A 19,326-nucleotide genomic window follows, 5' to 3' on the forward strand; every position below is an offset into this window, starting at 1 on the left:
AAGTGATGTGCTTGCAAAGTATGTTTCTAAGCTATGGAAACTTTTACCCAAATGAAATTTGAATCCCAGTGTTAGAGACAGATAAAAGGAGAGGATTTCTTTTACGGAGCCACAGAGCAGAATGTGCTTCTCTGGTTATTTTATGAAATCTAGTTCAAAAGCCACTTGCCTACTAAAGAGGAGTCCTTCCCTCTCCAAAACCTGCCTGCAAGAGCTTTGCAGAGTGAATGTGCATAAGCCTCCCCTCCTTTGTTGATGCATCAGAGATAGAGATGGTTCTTCGGGCAATTACTTGCTCTAAATGGACGCCAGTAAGCTCTCCACCACAGCCACCTCTTGGGAATAAACTCAAAGGGAAGGCTCACTTTTTATAGTATTCCCGTATTACACGAAGGCTACAACATGCTTGTATTCCTAGTGTTAGAATTAAGAATTAAGAATTAAGAGTAGATATTATAAACATAAAATTTGTAAATTATATAAATACTAAAGAGAAATGATGGGGAATCATAGTAGTGTATAAATTAGCAAGAGAGAGTAACATATTCATTTGTACCCTAGTTTTCACTTTGTTTTGTTTTTTTGTTTTGGTTTTGGTTTTGGTTTTGTTTTGGTTTTGGTTTTCTGTTGCTGTGATTAAAGACCAAGCAAGACCATAAACAACCAGGAAAGAATTCCTCTGGCTTCCACTTCCACATCATAGTATATAACTGAGAGATGCCCTGTTAAGAGCTCAAGTTAGGAACCTGGAGACCAGAACTGATGCAAGAGCCATGGAGAAGTGCTACTGTTGTTTTACTGTCCATGGTTTACTCAGCTGCCTTTCTTGTACAACCCAGGAGCACCTGTCCAGGTATAGTGCAACTCACAGTGGGCAGGGCCATCCCACATTAATTATTAATCAAAAGAAAAAAAAAAGCCCTATAGACTTTCGTACAGGCCAATCTGATGGAAGTAATTTCTAGGTTAAGGTTTCCTCTTCCCAGATGAGTCTAGCTCCTGTTAAACTGATAAAAAAGTCTAAGCAGTACACTTTGAAAATGAGGATGTCTGTACTGAATAAATATACAATATACTTAGGAACTGTTTCTTAGAGAAGAAAAAGAAAAAATAAGATTAGAATCAGGGACATACGATCTTTAAAGGTAATAGTTAAGAGATATGAATGTTTAAAAATAAAAACACAGCCGGGCGTGGTGGCCCACGCCTTTAATCCCAGCACTTGGGAGGCAGAGGCAGGCAGATTTCTGAGTTCGAGGCCAGCCTGGTCTACAAAGTGTGTTCCAGGACAGCCAGAGCTACACAGAGAAACCCTGTCTCGAAAAACAAAAAAAAACAAAACAAAAAAAAAAAAAAAAAAACCAAACAGACAGAAAGAAAAAACAAAATAAAAACACATGTTGTCTATATAATATATCGTAGGAGAAATCTTAGAAGTGGACAAATATGAATTTTAGAAGAGCATCCATATATGGTAATTATTCTTGCTGCACAAATATGAATTTAGGTACCATTGGCTATATTTTCTATAGCAATAATTATACTTCTTAATTTAATAAATTAATTTACTATTTGACCATTTTATATATCTATAGGATTATGTTGTCTACTTTACCCCTAATTACCCTCTCTTACTAACACAGAACTCTCACTGAGCTTCCTATGCCTCCCACCAGGCCCTTTTTCTGTTAAGTCAGTTTTGTTTGGATTTGGTTTTGTTGAGTTACCCAGTTTAATTAGGGTTACTCCCAGGAGCATGAATGGGAGTCATTTACTGGAGCATGAATAACTTTTTTCTTTTTTAAGATTTATTTATTTAAGTATGCTGTAGCTATCTTCAGACACACCAGAAGAGGGTTCTCACAAATGGTTGTGAGCCACCATATGGTTGCTGGGATTTGAACTCAGAACCTTTGGAAGAGCAGTCAGTGCTCTTAACCGCTGAGCTATCTCTCCAGCCCCTAGCATGGATAACTTAACAGTGGCTATGCCACTGATGAAAATGATTCTCCTCCCCCGAGTAACAAATAATTGCCAATGGTTCTTCAAGAAGGCAAGCCATCCCCCAATTCCGGCCAAAATGATGTTGGAAGTTGGCTTCAGATTGGTCTTATAAATGTAGCCACAATTTCTGTGATGTAGTTAGTGTAATGCCTGGGCCATATCCAGAAGACAGCACTTCACAGTAATCTTCTGAATCCCCTGGTTAAAACTTTATTTCCACCCTCCTCTCAACGGGGTTTCTAGAACTTAGAAGGGATGGGATGGATGCCCTGTTTAGGGATTGGTGGTCAAGAGTCACTAACTCTTATATATTTCTATCTTCTATCTACATCATTATTCTGGAGTCCCATCCATGATGGTGATTTGAAGATTACTTTTCAAAGTAATACTATTTATTATGTGACCCCACATCATAGACCTGGTCTCTTTGAATGCCTAGCTCATCTCTACATTTGTAATGAGGGCATACTAAAAATACTCATGAAAAAGAGTTTTGAAGATCAAAACATACAAATGTGATTATCCCAATAGACAGAGAGCTCCATGCATTTTCTAGTCTCCAGGGACCCAGGCACAGGGTCTGTGCTAGCTAATTTTAAGTCAACTTGGCATAGGCAACAGTCATCTGAGAAGAGGAAACCCCAATTGAGAAAATGCTTACAAAAAATTGAGCTGTAGGGAAACCTGTAGAAAATTTTCTTAATTATTGATGGAAGTAGGTATCCAGCCCACTGTAGGTAGGCCCACTCCTTGGCTTGTTTTCCTGAATTCTTTAAGAAGGCAGACAGACTGAGCATGCAATGGATGGCAAGGCAGTAAGTAACTCTCTTCTATGGCCTCTGAGTCAGTCCCCTGCCTCCAGGTACCTGAACTGTCTGCGTTCCCATCCTGACTTATTTTCTGTGATGAAAGGTATTATTGAAAAGTAAGTCAAATAAACCATTTCCTCCCCAAGTTGGTTTGGTCATGGTGTTTCATTATGGCAATAGAAACCCTGAGTAGGGTAGGATCTGAATTGATGAATGTCTGAAAAATTAAGCTTTGGGCCATGAGGCCAGGGTCCTTGAGTAAGCTGGTTTAGTTCAGGAAATGTGAATTAAATTCATTACCCATGCTAACTTCCATTGACTGGTAGTGAGTGATGAGGCCTTGCATCCAGAAGGAATCTGGAGCCACGATTAAGTGATTGATTAGCAATGTATCTCATGGATTTGGAAGTGCAGAGCAACAGTATGACCACACATATTCTCCTATCATCATTCATTCGTTCTTTCTCTCAGCAAACATTTATGGAACTGTCAACTGCATATTGGGCATCACTCCACGCACCTGAAATTCGAGCAGCTGCAGAGGAATAGCCTGGAGGATTTCTCCTGTTAAAATATCCTGTGTGGCCCAGTCCTCCCCCAACTCTCTGAAGAAGAGAAGCCCCTTGTCATTTGCTTAATCCTGGCTGAGACCCAAATAGGGACTGTCATTTATTTGAAATCACAGAGCAAATGCAGACCCAGAGTATGCAAACCTCAGAGTTGCAGAACCTGTTATACTTTCTAATCCTTGCTGCATGCATTGCAAAGCCACAGACACCCCCACTACTCACCAGATTACTCGATCCTCCCCTTCCCCCCAATCCTGTTTTCCCCGCCGTCCCTCTGAGAGCAGAAAAGACCTTCTGTTCTCAGTCTGGAAGCGAGGAAGGAGGTGAATAGGGACCAACTCTCTAGAGGCCTCTGGAGTTTGGAGAGATGTTTTAAAGAGGCCAAGAGAACAAAGAGGAGAGAGTAGGTAAGAGGGGAGAGACAGTAGGAGGTCCAGTATTGGTAGAAAAGTAATTGGTTACTTTGAGTGGTCAGCGTCTTCAGTCTCCCTCCCTGGAGGAAGCTAAAAGGAAGGAAGGTTTTCCCACAAATTAGTGAGACCGGACTTGAAAACTCCAGTCACACCTGGGCTCAGAGCTGAGGGTTTGATCTTACAGGCCCCACAGAGGAAGCGAAGTGGGAAAGGACGGAGGCTTCAGGCAGGCTGTAGTTCCAGCCTCAGCAGCTCTCAGAGGAAACCCTCTCCCTCCAGGGCTACTGCGGAAGCCTATAGCTGAGAAGAGCTTCACAGATGATTTCATTCAATCATACCACATTAAAGACAGAGACAGCCAGAAAAGAAGAGAGGCTTTATAGTAACATCAAGCAGAATGGGTACCAACTCAAGACTTCTAACTGCACATGACCTCATCACCCACCCACTGGGTTTCATGAGGCCTTTATCCACAGGGCTTCCTGGTATGTAGAAACTTTTCCCCATTGCTTTACATTTTAGTCAGCACACATTACATACACTGTCCTGAACTTCAGACCTCACAAAGCAAAATCCGCTCTATCTCTGGAAGCCGCTGAGTCAAGGCTCTTTATGGTACTGAAAGTACAGTTAAGGATATGAATACAGGTGGTGCTTTGGATAGGGAGAAGATCTTAAAAGAGGTAATAGTTGCGTTTTGTGAGCCAAGAAAAAAGACGATGAACTGGGAAAAAGGCAAATTATTTAAGATTTTGTGGACCTTGAAAGGGAATTAGGATTTTTATCTTAAGAGTAATTGGAGGCTTTAAACAAGAAGTAGAAAGAAGCAATTTGCTTCCTAGAAAAGATTGCTCTGGCTACTCAGCAGCAGGGGGTGGCCAGCTTTTTACATAAAGGGCAATTAGTAAATATTTTCAGCTTTTCAGGCCAGGTACTCTCTGTGGCTATTACACTGTGCCACCAAAGAGCCACAGTGGCCACGAACTACACAGAAACAAATGAGTGTGGCTGTGTCCCAGCAAATGCAGTTTTTTTTTTTTTGTTTTTTGTTTTTTTTTTTTTTTTTGGTCTCAGGAATCACAGTTCCCTATCACTGTCATGTGTCAGTACATGTTTTGCTTCTGATTTTGCAGCCTTATTTCTGATGAGTTTATAAGTTTGCAGGCCACTCAATTTCAAGCAAAGCACTCCATTTAGGCCATAAACTATGGGCTGCAACGTAAAAGGAAAGAGAAAGAAGACCTGTGGGAAGACTAAGGTTGGGGTGGGAAAGGTTTGCATATAGATGACAGCATTGGGAAGTCTGAGGGGTGGATTTTCAAAAGTGACTTTACAAGTGAATTCTTCTAGAGGACTGGGTGATTTAAAAACACCAGGGAAGGGAAAGGTTGGGGGGTGATTCCGTAGTTTAGATTACTAACCTTTTGAGAAGAGGGGGTACATATTAAGTCAGCTTAGGGATCAAAGCCAATAGCACCACTGTGTTCTCCTACAGGAATAAAAATACCAAGCTTTAAGGTTTCTAAGTAAGATACATTCTGCTTATTCCTATTTAGAATTTAGGTAACTACTGAGATAATATTACCATTGATATGTTCCGAATACTGCTTGTAACTTGTTTATAGGAGATGAGTACTCATCCTTCCTTCATCTAACTCAAGCTTACTTCAACACCTTGTGTTGTTATTGCTACACGTAGCAATCATACCAGGTCAGGATAAGCAGGGGAAAATATTCTTTCTATGTGTAAGGGAAGGGAAAGAAGAAAAGCATCTTTGAAGAAGCCATAGTGATAAGGTTCCTGGAGGAGACGGAGTGGTACTCTCACCTAAGGCCGATAATTCAGCCATATGCACATCATCAGTGAGGTGATGGCCTCAGGTGAGACAGGCATCATCAGAAGGTCAGCTGGAGTCATGTATGAGCCATGACATGCTAGGAATTCTCCTCTAGCCCCAAGGGACATGTCACAGTCAGCACCTTGTGCTGACCTGACCCTCTTGTCCCAGCAATTCTTGCCTTGGGACTCCGGGCTAGACTGTAACTCACAAGAGATGCTAAGTTCACACACACACACACACACACACACACACACACACACACCTGAATTAAATAATCATTTTCCTTCTACAAATCTTGGGAGCCCAGGAAGCTGCTGTGGCTGACTGTTGAGAGCGGGAGTCCAGGTGATTGGACCCAAGGCAGCATATACACTAGGCAGGCAACCTCTCCTCAGGACACTTCGGATGGAGTGCTGTCCATGTGGAAGTCATCAGGAAATCCTGAATGCTGGTCAAAGGATCAGTGCTACTGCATAGATACTTTGACACCTCTTTGACACCTAGCTTTTACTTAGTCATCAAGCAGAGCAGACATCTCTTGTGCCTTTCCTTGCCATCCCACCGCCTTCCTTCCTCCTCCCACAAGCACCACTGAGATGATTCCCCCAAATGCAGCTATTACTGTGACTGGAAATCTCTTTACTGCTGATTCTGCTAATGGAAATGTTCCTTTCCTTTTCAGCTGCTTGCAAAGCCACTCGTGACTTCCCTGCGTGCCTGAGAGTAAGGCTCTGTCAGCCAGCCACCACCAGAAGGCAGAGGAATATCCCCCACCTGCTACGCCAACACTCACCAGCCTTAGACTCACTGCCTGGGTGCTTCTATGCCTAAAGTGTCCTCAGACAACCCCAGAGTTCCCTCTTGCCCCCACTTCCCCATAGCTGGCAGGGATCAATGGCCAGTTTCATGCTTTTGTGCCTTACTGAGGGAGGATGAGGGAGGGAGAGGAGAGACATGGGCAGTGAATCCAGACATAGAAAGAGAAGGAGGGAATAAGAAGAGTCTACATTCAGAATCCACTCATACCTCTACCTCTCCCCCCTCCATCCGAAAAAACATCAAAACAAAACAACAAAGACCCGTGGTGGCAAAGAGGAATGAAACATGCTGAACTATGCTGAACACTCGGGATCTTTTTGAGAATCATAAGGTTTAGTGTAAGTAAAAATTGAACACAGTTCTGGGTCCAGACTAATGGTTAGCCAAAGAGAAACAGCAAAGAAACCCACACACGATTGTTGTAGTCCACTCACTTTATTGATTAACAAGCAGGGGCCGACTTATAGAGATAACATATATAAGTCCTAGCTCAGACTTGAGTGCCTTGGAGATTCAGTATCAGATTTTGGATGCCCCAAACTGCTACATGTTTCACTTCAGCTCATTGCATTTCCATCAGTGGAGCATTGGATGCCATAAAGGTTCTTAGAAGATAAATATCTCTTTGCTAATTCAATGAATGATCTATTTGTCTGGAACTCAAACCAGGCATAACATCTCATTCTAATGCTCTAGAAGAGCATACATTATTTGATGTTTATAGCATTCTAATACATAATATTTTGTGCTTAAAATGCATGCATCCCACTTTCAAGGTAGAAAATAGAAAACTTGTATAATACTTCTAAAATACACAGTTCAAAATCAGAGTTGAACAGACATGTGACAAGAAAGTGTACCCAGCCAAAAATCAACTATGTATCTCAAATACCATACACACTGACCATTGCTAGAAAGAAAAGATCAAACTTCTATAAATTCCTGGAAGGACAAAGTCAAAAGTCTTCTATAAAGCTACACATAGCATAAAAGTGGAGCATTCCTAATGAATGGGGGGATGGCAGAGCTTTAGGATGAGGGAAAAACGGAAGATGAGAAGAGAGAAGAGAGGAAAGGAGGGAGGTACCCTAGAAGACACAAAAGAAATTGAGTTTGCATTCCAGTCAGGTTTATGGATGGCAGGAATATCCAGAGAATATGAAACAAGTTTCAATACTCATAGAAAAGAAGCACTGAGCTTCTCTCTCTCTCCCTCCCTCTCTCTCTCTCTCTCTCTCTCTCTCTCATGTGTGTGTGTGTGTGTGTGTGTGTGTGTGAGAGAGAGAGAGAGAGAGAGAGAGAGAGAGAGAGAGAGAGAGAGAGAGAGATAGAGAGATGGGGAATACTATGGAGATGCTAATGCAGCTACATGTAGCACAGAAACAAGGCGCTTAGCTCTCCTGAGACTGTAAGACAGTCACACAATAACCCGTGTATGAAAAACTGCTGAAACTTCTTGGTAACAAGAAGTAGCAAGGAGTAAAATAGTGTGGACAAAGAGAGCAAAATGTCACACTTCCCCTGATTTTGTGTAGCCAGAAAAGGCAGAGGAAATGCAGAACCAGGAGAGTCATACAGAACGTGGATTGTAGCTTTATAATAGCTATGCAGTTTTGAGTACCTTTCTCAGCTTCTCTGAGGTCTATCCTTGCTTGGGACACCCACAAACCACATTTGTCATTCAACACTGTGGAACATATAAAACAGGAGCAGGGGGCAGGTGTTACATGGAGCGCATAATTATTTCAGTAGATGGTCACATTTCTGAATAATATTAGTTACTTGACACCACTAGATTTTTACTCCTCTCACCCTTGATGCCTCCCTAAAGAAGTAGGATGACCCATTGGTTTAGGAAGTCAGTAATATAGGATATGACATATCTGCCCTGCCATTGACCTGCTAAGGACATATTGCTTTCTTCCTCTCACACATGATAATCTCAGCACATGTTGAACATTTTATAGTTTGAAAATTCCAATTCCTTGATTACCATAAGACCCAGTTCTAATGCTTTCCTTGGTTTCCAACCTCTTAAAATAGGGCCTATACACAATTCCACCTCTATTTCCCCACATTCTATGTCTCAATATGCATCATGTACATGCCTCAGATGAGGAGAGTCGAAACAATACTTGAAAAGGTTCTTGGAGTTCAGCAGAAAGAAGCTCATGTAAGAAGAGGTGGCATTCAATCTCATTCTTAAGGGAAAAGGGCAATTGAAACACATCTCCAGTTTTTCCAGTATGGAATTAGGGATGAGATATAGCAAACATGAGGTTCCTATTATCTATGATCTGTATGCTGTGCTATGCCAAGCACACAGTAAGTCACTGTAGTACAAAATGAAGGAGGTCTCCCGGCTACTTGGGGATTGCACAGCAAAGTATCACAAGGAAGGCAAGGAAACATGTATTGTAAACTCTGCCCTAATTCTACTCCAAGCCATCACCCCTTATCATCTGAACAGTCTCCTATGTCCTTCTACTTCCATCCTTATCTCCTCACAGAGAAGTGTACAATGATTTTGAAATGCAATTCAGAGTTAATCTTTCTTTTGCCTAAGATCATGCACATTCCATGGCACAGGGAATGAAAGCCAAAATCCTGACCCTTATCTGTCAGGTCATGTGTGACTTGGCTCCAGACTACCACCTTACCCATCCCCTGCTAACTCCAGTGACTATCCTAGTCTGTGTGCTGAATTACCCAGGTGTGTTCCTGAATTGAATCTTTCAGGGACTTCTCTCTGCTCAGGAAATTCTTTCTTTGATTTTTTCTGGATGATAATTCATTTCTCCTAAGCCTTTATTCCAATCTCACAATTTCAATAAACTATTCACTCTATGGTGTTTTATATTAAAACTAAGTCCCTCATCTCAAAACTCTGAATTCTTTTTTCTTCTTTTATTTGCTTACTTTTTTTTTATCAGAACTTGTATCTTTCATATACTTTAGAATTTAATTGTCACATATAACTTTGTTATATAACACAGGTACATACTCATATGCACACATGCAGATGGAAGATAAGCTTCCTGAATGCAGTGGTCTGTATAATTGACTCTCATACATATCACATGTTCCCAGAGAAGTCAGGCATGTCAAAGGTGCTTGATAGCCCTCCAGGGAATGACTGCTGTCACGATGGTCTTTATACTGACAGAAGTGTTCAGTGTTCATGCAAAGAGGTCAGGAAAGGCTTCAGTGAAAAGTTGGCATTTGAATTCAGGCTTATATGGAAGGGCAGGACGAATTGCCTAAAGGTGGTGGTAAAGTACTTATTGACTGAATGTCAAAGGTTCTTGTAGGACAATCTAGTAGAATGTGATCTTGGGATTTGCATAGCTATATGGTGCTTGAACTGTGGTCTAAGAGCAAAATCAAAATGCCAAGTGAAAAGACCATATATATATATATGTCTGTGTTTTTATAAAATCAAGTGGATCTGAGAGAGTACCTGGAAAAGAGACTTCTAGAGGCAAACAAGTGAGTTGAGTACTTAAATTGTAGCACAGAGAAGTGTTGCTGAGCCCAAAAGTACCCTTAGCAATGCAATGGAGGAAGTACTTCTCTCTCATGGTTAACATCTTATATTTGTATAATGTCATTCCCAAATTTCAACTCACAGACTTCTCTGAATCTACATTCTCGAGTGCAATATCTCAGTCATCAACTTAACATTCATGTGGACAATGCCTACCCTTTCCTCATTCTAAAGAGAAGTCTTTCTGGAGATTGTTGTCCAAAATACCTACAGACAGTAGGAACAAAAACAGTTGAGACCAGACATGAAGCAGTAGCAAGTAGAGCAAACCCTGCCAAGCACTGATGTCTGACTCCTCATGGGGCAGAGAGCTGTTTGCTCTGCTGCAGGGAAGGGAAAACCAGTTCTCACTATAGTTAATCTTCTGTTGCCACTAGCTGGTCAGTAAGAGAACTAGGGGAAATGTAAGCACAGCAAACCAAACATGTGTGCCTGCTGCAACCCATCTAGAAATATGATCATTCCTTTTTCTAGAGAAGAGCAAACCTCTCCTGACCACCCACTAAGGAAAAGTTCCCTTTCTCCAGGACACAAATCCACCATCTGACAGGACTGTTTTGGAAAGGCTAGAGCCAATCAGTTGGGTACTTGGGCAGGAAACAAATTCAATTTTTTGAAGATTTTTTTCCTTAAGGGTTATATTTATTTACTTTTATGACAGAAAAGGAGAAAAGTCGGGTATACTTTATGATTCTTAACGAGGCTATGTCAGTGCCTGGCAAATACAGAAGTGGATGCTCACAGTCGGCTATTGAATGGAACACAGGGCGCTCAATGGAGGAGCTAGAGAAAGTACCCAAGGAGCTGAGCAACCCTATAGGTTGAACAACAATATGAACTAACCAGTACTCCCAGAGCTTATGTCTCTAGCTGCATATGTAGCAAAAGATGACCTATATCATTGGGAAGAGAGGCCCCTTGGTATTGCAAACTTTATATGCCCCAGTACAGGGAAATGCCAGGACCAAGAAGTGGAAGTGGGTGGGTAGGGGAGCAGGGTGTGTATAGGGGACTTTTGGGATAGCATTTGAAATGTAAATGAAGAAAATATCTTAATAAAAAAAAGCAAACACTGCATTCACTGATATGCATCAAAGTTAGTTCTCTAACCTTAAGAGGTCCAGCATTATGAGAAACAATGTGAGACTTAAGAGTCCTGGGTAAGCAGTGATCTGTGGACTGGACTCATTTCTTTGTCCAGGCCTCAGTCTTGCTACATAACATGGAAACAGTGGATTCAATGCCTTCTGACTCTTTGTAATCAAAGGATACAACATAGTAACAGCTTCAGGACATCACTTAAGGGGTCACTGCCAGTTTCCAGTTCCCCTTCTCTCAGGACAGTACATCAAACAAGGGGATAAGAAGCAAGATCTGCAAGAAGCCTAGTCACAGTTCCTACCACCTCTGCGTCACACTAAAGCCAACACAGATCTGCTATATCATTACTGTTAACACCGCCCTCCAATGCACAAATATACACCATCTCAGACATCAAATTTGGATGGCTTGTACTGAAGAGGAAAGGGACCTTCCCTTCTCCCTACCCTTTATCCTTCTCTGTATCATGGTGCTCTCTGAGAGCAGACAATAAATTTCTGCCTTGAGTGTTAAATAGGTTTCATTAGCTTTGAGCTGGAAAGGAGATGGGTGTAGTGTAGGAAAAACAGTAGAAAAGGAAGGAAAGAGAACATGAAAATCAAGAGCTCAGTTAACACAGACCTGATCCACTGCAACTTAAAACATAACAAAACAAAACAAAATCCTGTTTACAATTATCCCCAATTTACAATTTACAGCAGGATGGACACTGAAATTTGACTGTTATTTAAATATATCACTTAATGGCTGATAGAGTAAAAACATTGCTTGAAGCACAACATTATTTTGAGATAGTCTCCCCCTTTTCATATCAGAATCTCTCACAACTGAACAACAGAAATGATATTAGAAAATATTCTGGAGTCAGGATTCTCATCCAGAGACATAGCTCTCTTGTAACCACTGTTCCTCCTTCCAAATGATGGGTATGGATCTTTAGAATCAAACCGGAAGGGGAAAACAGTCACAAAGTCTCTATGGTCATATGTTCCCTTTCTAATGTTTGGACAAAAACTGCGCTCTGTGAGCAGTGACCTCACCATCTTCCAGCATGTTTGTATTATAACCTTGGGGTCAGCACCTGAGCTGCTGGACAGCTCCCCCAGCCTGTCCCTACTTTTCTATCCTTGCCTTTTCGAACATTTTTAAAACGAGACTCTCCACAAAAGCACAGATTCCTCATTGTGCACTGGTGACATTTGAAGGAAACTTCTTCAGCCCTCTGTGAACCATTCTCTGATTAAATTCTCTGCTTGCAGCCACCCTCGGTTAGGTGCCTAGTCCTTTAACCCACCTTTGAGTATCAATTTCTTTGAAGACTTCCAGAAACTGTCACTGGAGTGACCATTGGACTGATCACCTTAGCATTTTATATCATATATTTCTCTTCCACCTAAGCTGGTCAGTTTCTTGCAAGGAATATCCTTTCAGGGATCTAGCATCAGAATTTTGCCAGATATTTCCAGGTGCATTTAAAGATGGGCTCAAGGACTGTCTTTCTTCACATCCCTACTGGCTATTCACAGCAATGTTGTCCCGTCAGGTTTACACACTAGAGCAGATTACACAGAAATGATGTTTACTCAGATTTAGCACTTTTTGTTCTTCTTTGACTAAATCAGGGGAGGCTGTAAACACTGTGGCCTCTTGACTATCACGGACAGAAGAAAGGATTACATCTCCCTATTTGTGGGCATGAAAGTTAAATCCAGGTGCAGACTGCAGGGTTACCTGGCAGCGGACAAGGACTGTGTGACACACAGGTTCACCTCAGAAGCCCTTCTATCCTTACCAACATTCCAATGTTACCAACAATGGAAAACAGAAGTGAGAAGCACAAGGAGTGAGTCAAAGTGGCAGAGTAGGTCAGAGCACTTCAACTTCATAGACACTTTACACTAAAGAATTATTTTAGGGCTCATCTACCCACTCATATTAAAGCACAGAGACCTGAGTTTCTGGAGGAGTAAATGACCTATTCAAGGTCACTGTGAGCCATAGAAGAGATTACTAGATCCTAGCACTAAGTTCCCATGTTACATTTTAGCATTCAAAGTTCCTTCAAATTTTCTTCTATAATCTTCAATGCACATAAGCTCATTTTTTTCTGCTATGCAAAGTGTCCACAAATTTCCTAGAATCTATAGATATGACTTTCTTCCCTGATGTCACGTCATCTCCGCACTCATAGGAACCATGGAGCAGTATGCTGCTGACATCCCAGAATCCTAGGACTTTATTATTTACTTCATGTATCACTTTCAAACCCTCCTATTCAGCTCACTGACACAGTGGTGATCCCTACAAAGATGTTTTTTCTTCTTGTTGATGACTAGAATTTTTCTCTATCCAATACCTTGTCCAGTATAAATAGCACACTTTGTTCAGAATGCCAACTTGACAATTGCCAAGAATATAAGCATCCAAGAGATTAAGATCTCAGTTCCAATCCTACACTTATAGTTCCACTTTCTACTGGAGTCTTTAAGAACGTGTCCTCATCTACCAAATGGGATAGCAGTAGTTCGTTTCCCATATTATTTTGTGTGAATTAATAATGCATGGTAAGAATAATACTCCCAGCATGACATTAAAGATTCAATAACTACTTGCTATTCTTTGATCACTTTTAGGGACATTTTACTTTGTCAATGCCATTGACATAATCAGATTCAAAATAAGAGGTCCAGACATTGAAAGTTGGGAGATCTTAAACATTTAAAATGAACTCCCTTCTACAGAAAGCAGGTCTGATTTAATGGGAGAATGTAGATACAAAAAGGAAGGGATCTAAAGAAAATGAGTTCAATCCCTCAAGAATTACCAATAGCAAAGCTAATAAGACTAATTAAAAAAAAAACAGAATGAAATAAGAAAAGATGACTTTAGTGACTAAGGATGCTAGACAATGTGTGCAGAGAATTATACTAAGGGTCCCTAACTAGGTGTTTGTATTTTTTGCAGCCATTAATACAATCAGCAACTCTGAGCCCAGGACCCAAGACATGGCAGGGAAGGTTTTGCCAGGCAGCATCCTCCCCTAGTGGTGGCTCCACACTCCCCACTAGTGGCAGGATTTGAGCCCCGATTTTGTGCACACAGCTGTTACCCCTCCCTAAAAAAAAAACAAAGTTGCGGTGAAAATCTAACCTAAGGGTCCAGAAGCAAATGCTAGACAGCAGGCGTAAAGGTTCAGAGGTGCAATGGCGCTGCCTTACAAGCTTGGGGAAGAGGTGAGCATAAATAACTCACACTGCCCACCCCCTCCTTGTGCTGCCACCAGCCCTCATTGCCAGCCAGCCTGGCCCTCTCCGAGCTCATTGTGCACTCCATGTTTACATGCAAACAGTCTAAGACCAACACAAATAAAAAGCCCACGTCTCCCTACACAGCTCCTGCTATACCCTGCCATCTGCTGAGTACCTCGCTAGCCAAATCCCTGTCGGGAGCTCTTGAGCTGCCAATGCAGGACTCTGGGGTGGGAAGAGGGGTGGGGGTGGGAACCCAGATCCCTGGGTGGGTACAAAAAAAGCTTAGTGCAGCCAAAGAGGTAAGTATCAGGCCATTCTAGGGGGCAGAAGTTCTCCAATCACCCAGCTCCCGGCTGCGCATTAGCACAAGGCTCCAAATGGAGAGAGTATCAGGGACTCTCAATCTTATTCTGTCCGAGGAGCTCAAAACTTCCAGCTCAGGATTCTGTTGACTTTTACTGAGGTAGTCATCCTCTTGAAAGCCAAAGTTTAAAATGGCACGAACTGCTAGCTCCAGAAATTTGCGGGCACCTCTATATCTAGCTGGCCCTGATCCTCACATATTTGATGAACTGGAAAGCTCTGGAGTTCTGACTGACAGTGGAGACACTACTCATAGGCCTGCACTCTTTCTCCCTCACTTGGATGAATATTCAAAAATCTTGAAGGGGAGATATGTCAGAATGGACGGAAAGGGGCATGATTGAAATAGGTGGAGATCACTTTTGTATATTGGGAGAGAACATACATACACAAACTCAAGCCTGAGGGAGCTTGGTGCTCCCAAGAACTCCACCTAGACCCTCTGTACCGACTTCCTCAGACGTGAGCTGCATGGGTGCACATAAAAAAACACTACTGTGAGTCTGTGTACATGAGTCTATGTGTCCTTTGCATGAGAGAGAGAGAGAGAGAGAGAGAGAGAGAGAGAGAGAGAGAGAGAGAGAGAGATTGATTGAGATTGAGCCATACTGCCACCGGAAGTCTCCCGGGAACCCACCAGTAGTTTTCCTGCTTTGCCTCCACTAGAAAGCTCCACATACTCATGTAACAACCAGTCAGAAAAGCATGGTGCCTCCAAACCTAGTGGTTAGGTTGGCTGCTGGCTCAAATGCGTAAAGGAAAGGGAAAGGAGGGAGGCATTAGCAAATACAAAAACCATCAGGGCTCCCAGAAGAGTGAAGTCTAGTCCATTAATCTGAAAGTCTTTTCCGGAGAGCAAAGAGTTAATACGGAGCTTCCAGGTTGGCTCCTAAGTATGCCAACCACTAAAGCCCGCCACTTCGCGACACTAGAACAAGATTCAGATCCCTCCCAAAACAAGGATCCTGCAGAAGCGTCTCCACGCGAGCCCTTGGCGCCTCTCCCGCACTGTTGTTGGCCTGACTCCGACAACCAATCCGGCCCCGCGCCCCCAAGAGGGGAGGGGAGAGCGAGCGAACAGCGAGCGCGGGAGAGCTAAGGGGAACAACATTTTTGTAAACGCTCTCTGAGATAATTAAGCTATCAATTACCCGGGTGGGAAATCAGCCGCGCTTCCCACAGCTCCACGGAAGGGCCGACTCCTCCGGAATTCGCGCTGGGAATCAGCAGGCGGCAAGCTGCTGGCGAACTTTCTGATTAACTTTACTATTTGAGCCCCCTACCCCCATCAGTTTCCTCTTCGGTCCTTTTTCTTAGCCCAGTAAGTGAACAGCAATGACAAGCCTACGCACGACTAGGAGTAATGGAGAAAAGAGAAGGTGATAGGGATAGCGGGGACGGAGGGAGAATCTAAAAGTAGAGATCTTGGGCTCAGAACCTCAGTCCTCAAATATCGACTCAATCGATTCCAGCCCCAATTTAAGGAAAGCCAAAAACCGAAGCTCAGAGGGTAAGAGACTTAGCCAAGGTCACCAAGACCATGAGAAGGGAAAGCTTTTGAGGACTGGGTCTTTCCTTGTTCACGTAGCTAGTCTGAATTGATCCTAAGAAAACCGGTCTTGAAGGGGAGGATCCACAACTCGAGACTAGACAGAGGGGGCAGACAACTGGAGCTGTCCAGAAGAGCAGTGCGCAGCATGACCATGAACTGGCTTCAGAGCAAGGGTCTTCCTTGCCCAGTACCTGGTCAGAGCACACCGAGAGACTTGGGGTCTTCTGCGTCCTAGATGCAAGGGGCGGAGCTCAGAGAATTGATTGCAAAACTGAGAGCCAGGTCCCCGCTGCGGGATCCTTGGCACGCCCCCGGGCTCCCAGAGCGCGCGCTCCAGGACCTCCTGCCCCACACTTCTTTACAACCACCTGTGCGCCCTCCGGGCCCCTGGGCTGCCCTTTGCCAACCCTGATGGGGCAGCCTGGAGCGGGGATTCCCAGGGCGCCCCCACCCGTCCGGTATCACTTAGGGGTTCTGGGTTTCTTGGGACTCCGCGTGTGCGGCGCCTACCCTTACCCAGGGTGAAGAAGGGCAGCTCAGTGTTGTCCAGGTCATCTTGTACCGCGATGCGCCCGGGGAGCTCATTACGCACAAAGAGAAGGAGACGAGACTCCGCGGCTGTGCCGGCTGAACCCGCGGAGCCCGGGGACGCGGCGGAGGCGGCAGCAGCAGCAGCTCCGGCCCCGGCTCCGGTCCCGGCCCCAGCCCCGGCCGCGGCCCCGGTGCGGGCACCGCTCCAGCCGATGTCGCTTTCCCGCAGAGCGGGCAGCGTGGATACGGTGACGGTCTTGAGCCGGCATGGGCTGTCGGGCTCCCGCGAGGCGGCGGCGGCCGTGGCGCCGGCCAGCAACGGCGGCGGCGGCAGCAGGAGCAGAAACAGCAACAGCAGCGGCGGCGGCGGTGGCGGCGGCGGCCCCGGGTGGAAGCCGAGCCTCGGCCGCCCCCGAAGCCCCAAGCCGCGGCCCGGGCTGCGCCGGGCGCCGGCGGCGGCCATGGCAGGAGGGGCTGCGGTGCTGCGGGCGGTGGCGACCGTGAAGAAGAAGGAAGAAGAAGCAGCGGTGGAGACAGCGGACACTGAAGCGAACCAGGACGCCCGAGCTAAGGAGCCTAGAGAGCCACTAGCCAGCAGCCCCCAGCTCGGGGCTCCGCCTCCCGATCAGCCCTGGACCGCCCCCCCGCGCCGCCTCCCCGCGCCCCGCCGCCGGCCCCCCCTTCGCCCGCTCCCCTGGCGGACCCTGAGCTTTTCGGAGGCTCCGCCCGGCTTCGTACAGGTCCCAGTAGCTCCCTCCCCTTTCTTAGGTTTCCCCTAAAGCCTCCTGCACAGGGTTCTTCAGCTCCAACATCTCTCTCTAAAATTCTTTACACTTAGGGGCCCCTCTTGCGTCTCCTCCAATCTCTCTTAAGTCAAATCAACTACCTTAGCTTCATCCCACCCTTGGCTCAAGCTGCAGTACACCCGGGAAAGCACTGTCGCCAAGCCTTGACCAAGGCCAGGCCTTCCTGGGAGTTGAGTGCTCCTCTGGACAGCCAAGACAACTTTCTCCTCCCCACATCAATCTCAAGAATCAGTCTCTTCAATCTTCTACCCTGTTCTATCTTCTGAAATAAGTTCCCAGAGGCATCAGGAAATCCTCCCCAACCACTTGTCTGAAATCTCACTACCAGGAGGACCACACGTCATTTCTCCATCCAGGTCTGGGTTGCAGCCTTGAAGGCTAGTGCACACATAAGCTTGGGACTTTGACCTCTAATATGTTCCCCACCAGTTGACTCCAGCTGGGCTGTTCTGGCCCTTAGCTGCCTCCATGCTGGCCCTGCCAGGCAGCCCACTCAGGCACTTTTACTCTGCCTCCCTGCTCCAAGTTTGGAGCAGCTTTACTTGGCAGCTTCCAATCTCAGTAAGAAATTCCTGAAAAGGGCACTAGGAAGGGACCTTTCCTGGCATCCTAGGCTTTGGGTCGTTTCCCAGTTCCCACAGGAGAGGGCTGTTCACTCATCAACTCTGCTCATGGCACACACACACACACACACACACACACACACACACACACACACACACACATATTTCCCTGGAGATTCAAGTTTAACCTTAAATCTGGGTCTTAGAATACCCTGTGGCCTTGGGCTGATTCCAGTTTCTAACCTAGATACATCAGACCTATACTGAAAGGGAAACATCACCTCTGTGAGAATGGACCTGCACACTCTCCTTTGCCTAGTAAAACTTTTCTTCATCTTCTTACCTCTTTTGCTCTGTCTTTCATCTCTGCACTCATTTCCTTCTTCCCTGCGTTGACTTTAATCTTACAAAAGCTTCCTCACTATAATTTATGAGCCATTTCCCTCCTCTGTGGAGCTTGGCTGTCTGTTCCTTACTGTAGTCTTACCATTGGCTGTTTTGTTTTGTTTTCCCCCTAACTTTTCCTTTCTGCCTCTTCCCTTTCACACTACTCTTTCATTTTTCCCTTCACCACTTTTTGAAACTATTTTGAAGCTTTTGGAAAAAGTCAGATATCTAAAAACACAGGGAAAATATAGGTCTGTGCACTTCTCTAGGTTTTAGACATGTGCATACGTGAGTTTTATACATAATTATAACCCCATGAGGGTGGTGTGCACTTTCCCGTTTTTTTTTTGTTTGTTTGTTTGGAAAAAAAAAAACAACCTGGGATCAGTATGTCAGGAAAGTGAAGAAACTTTCCAAGGTCACTTGGCTAAAAACCAAGATTCAAACTCTCAACCTCTAAGCCTTACCTATTTCTATGAAATTGAACTGCCCTCAGTGACCTTGGGGACTGAGTCCTCTGGGGCTACTGAGTTTGAAAAATGCAGCTCCCAAACTCCACTTACTTATCTGTGAACCCTCGATGTGTGTTGGGGGGTGGTGGTGGTGGTGACATCTAGCTTTTCAGGTCCTCTGATTTGAAATGATCTCCTGCCTCTCTGATGCCGGCTCCAGTACATTTACTCCTCCAGATATGTTGCCCTGCTGCCTTCAGTCTCTCCTTTGTACCCTTACAATCCGCCACTATCCTCTGCCATGGGGCTTTCTGATTC

The 19,326-nt window shown here is 44.5% G+C and overlaps 1 protein-coding gene across 5 annotated transcripts in view; it reads right to left on the bottom strand.

Moving 5' to 3' along the window:
- The window catches only part of Astn2 (astrotactin 2), a 1,023,735-nt gene extending 1,006,295 nt beyond the window's left edge, over nt 1-17,440 (bottom strand). For 2 of the 5 annotated variants that reach the window (NM_019514.3, NM_207109.2), the window contains exon 1: nt 16,786-17,386. In NM_019514.3, coding sequence (NP_062387.2) covers nt 16,786-17,263 — 478 coding nt within the window. In that variant the 5' untranslated portion in view covers nt 17,264-17,386. Of the gene's footprint in view, nt 1-16,785 lie in introns of all 5 variants that reach the window. The other 3 variants (XM_030253680.1, XM_006538104.3, XM_006538105.4) reach the window with 3 other exon arrangements.
- Between the last annotated feature and the right edge of the window lie 1,886 nt (nt 17,441-19,326).

The sequence above is a fragment of the Mus musculus genome, chromosome 4, assembly GCF_000001635.26.
Source record: "Mus musculus strain C57BL/6J chromosome 4, GRCm38.p6 C57BL/6J".
NCBI classification, from domain to species: Eukaryota; Metazoa; Chordata; class Mammalia; order Rodentia; family Muridae; genus Mus; species Mus musculus.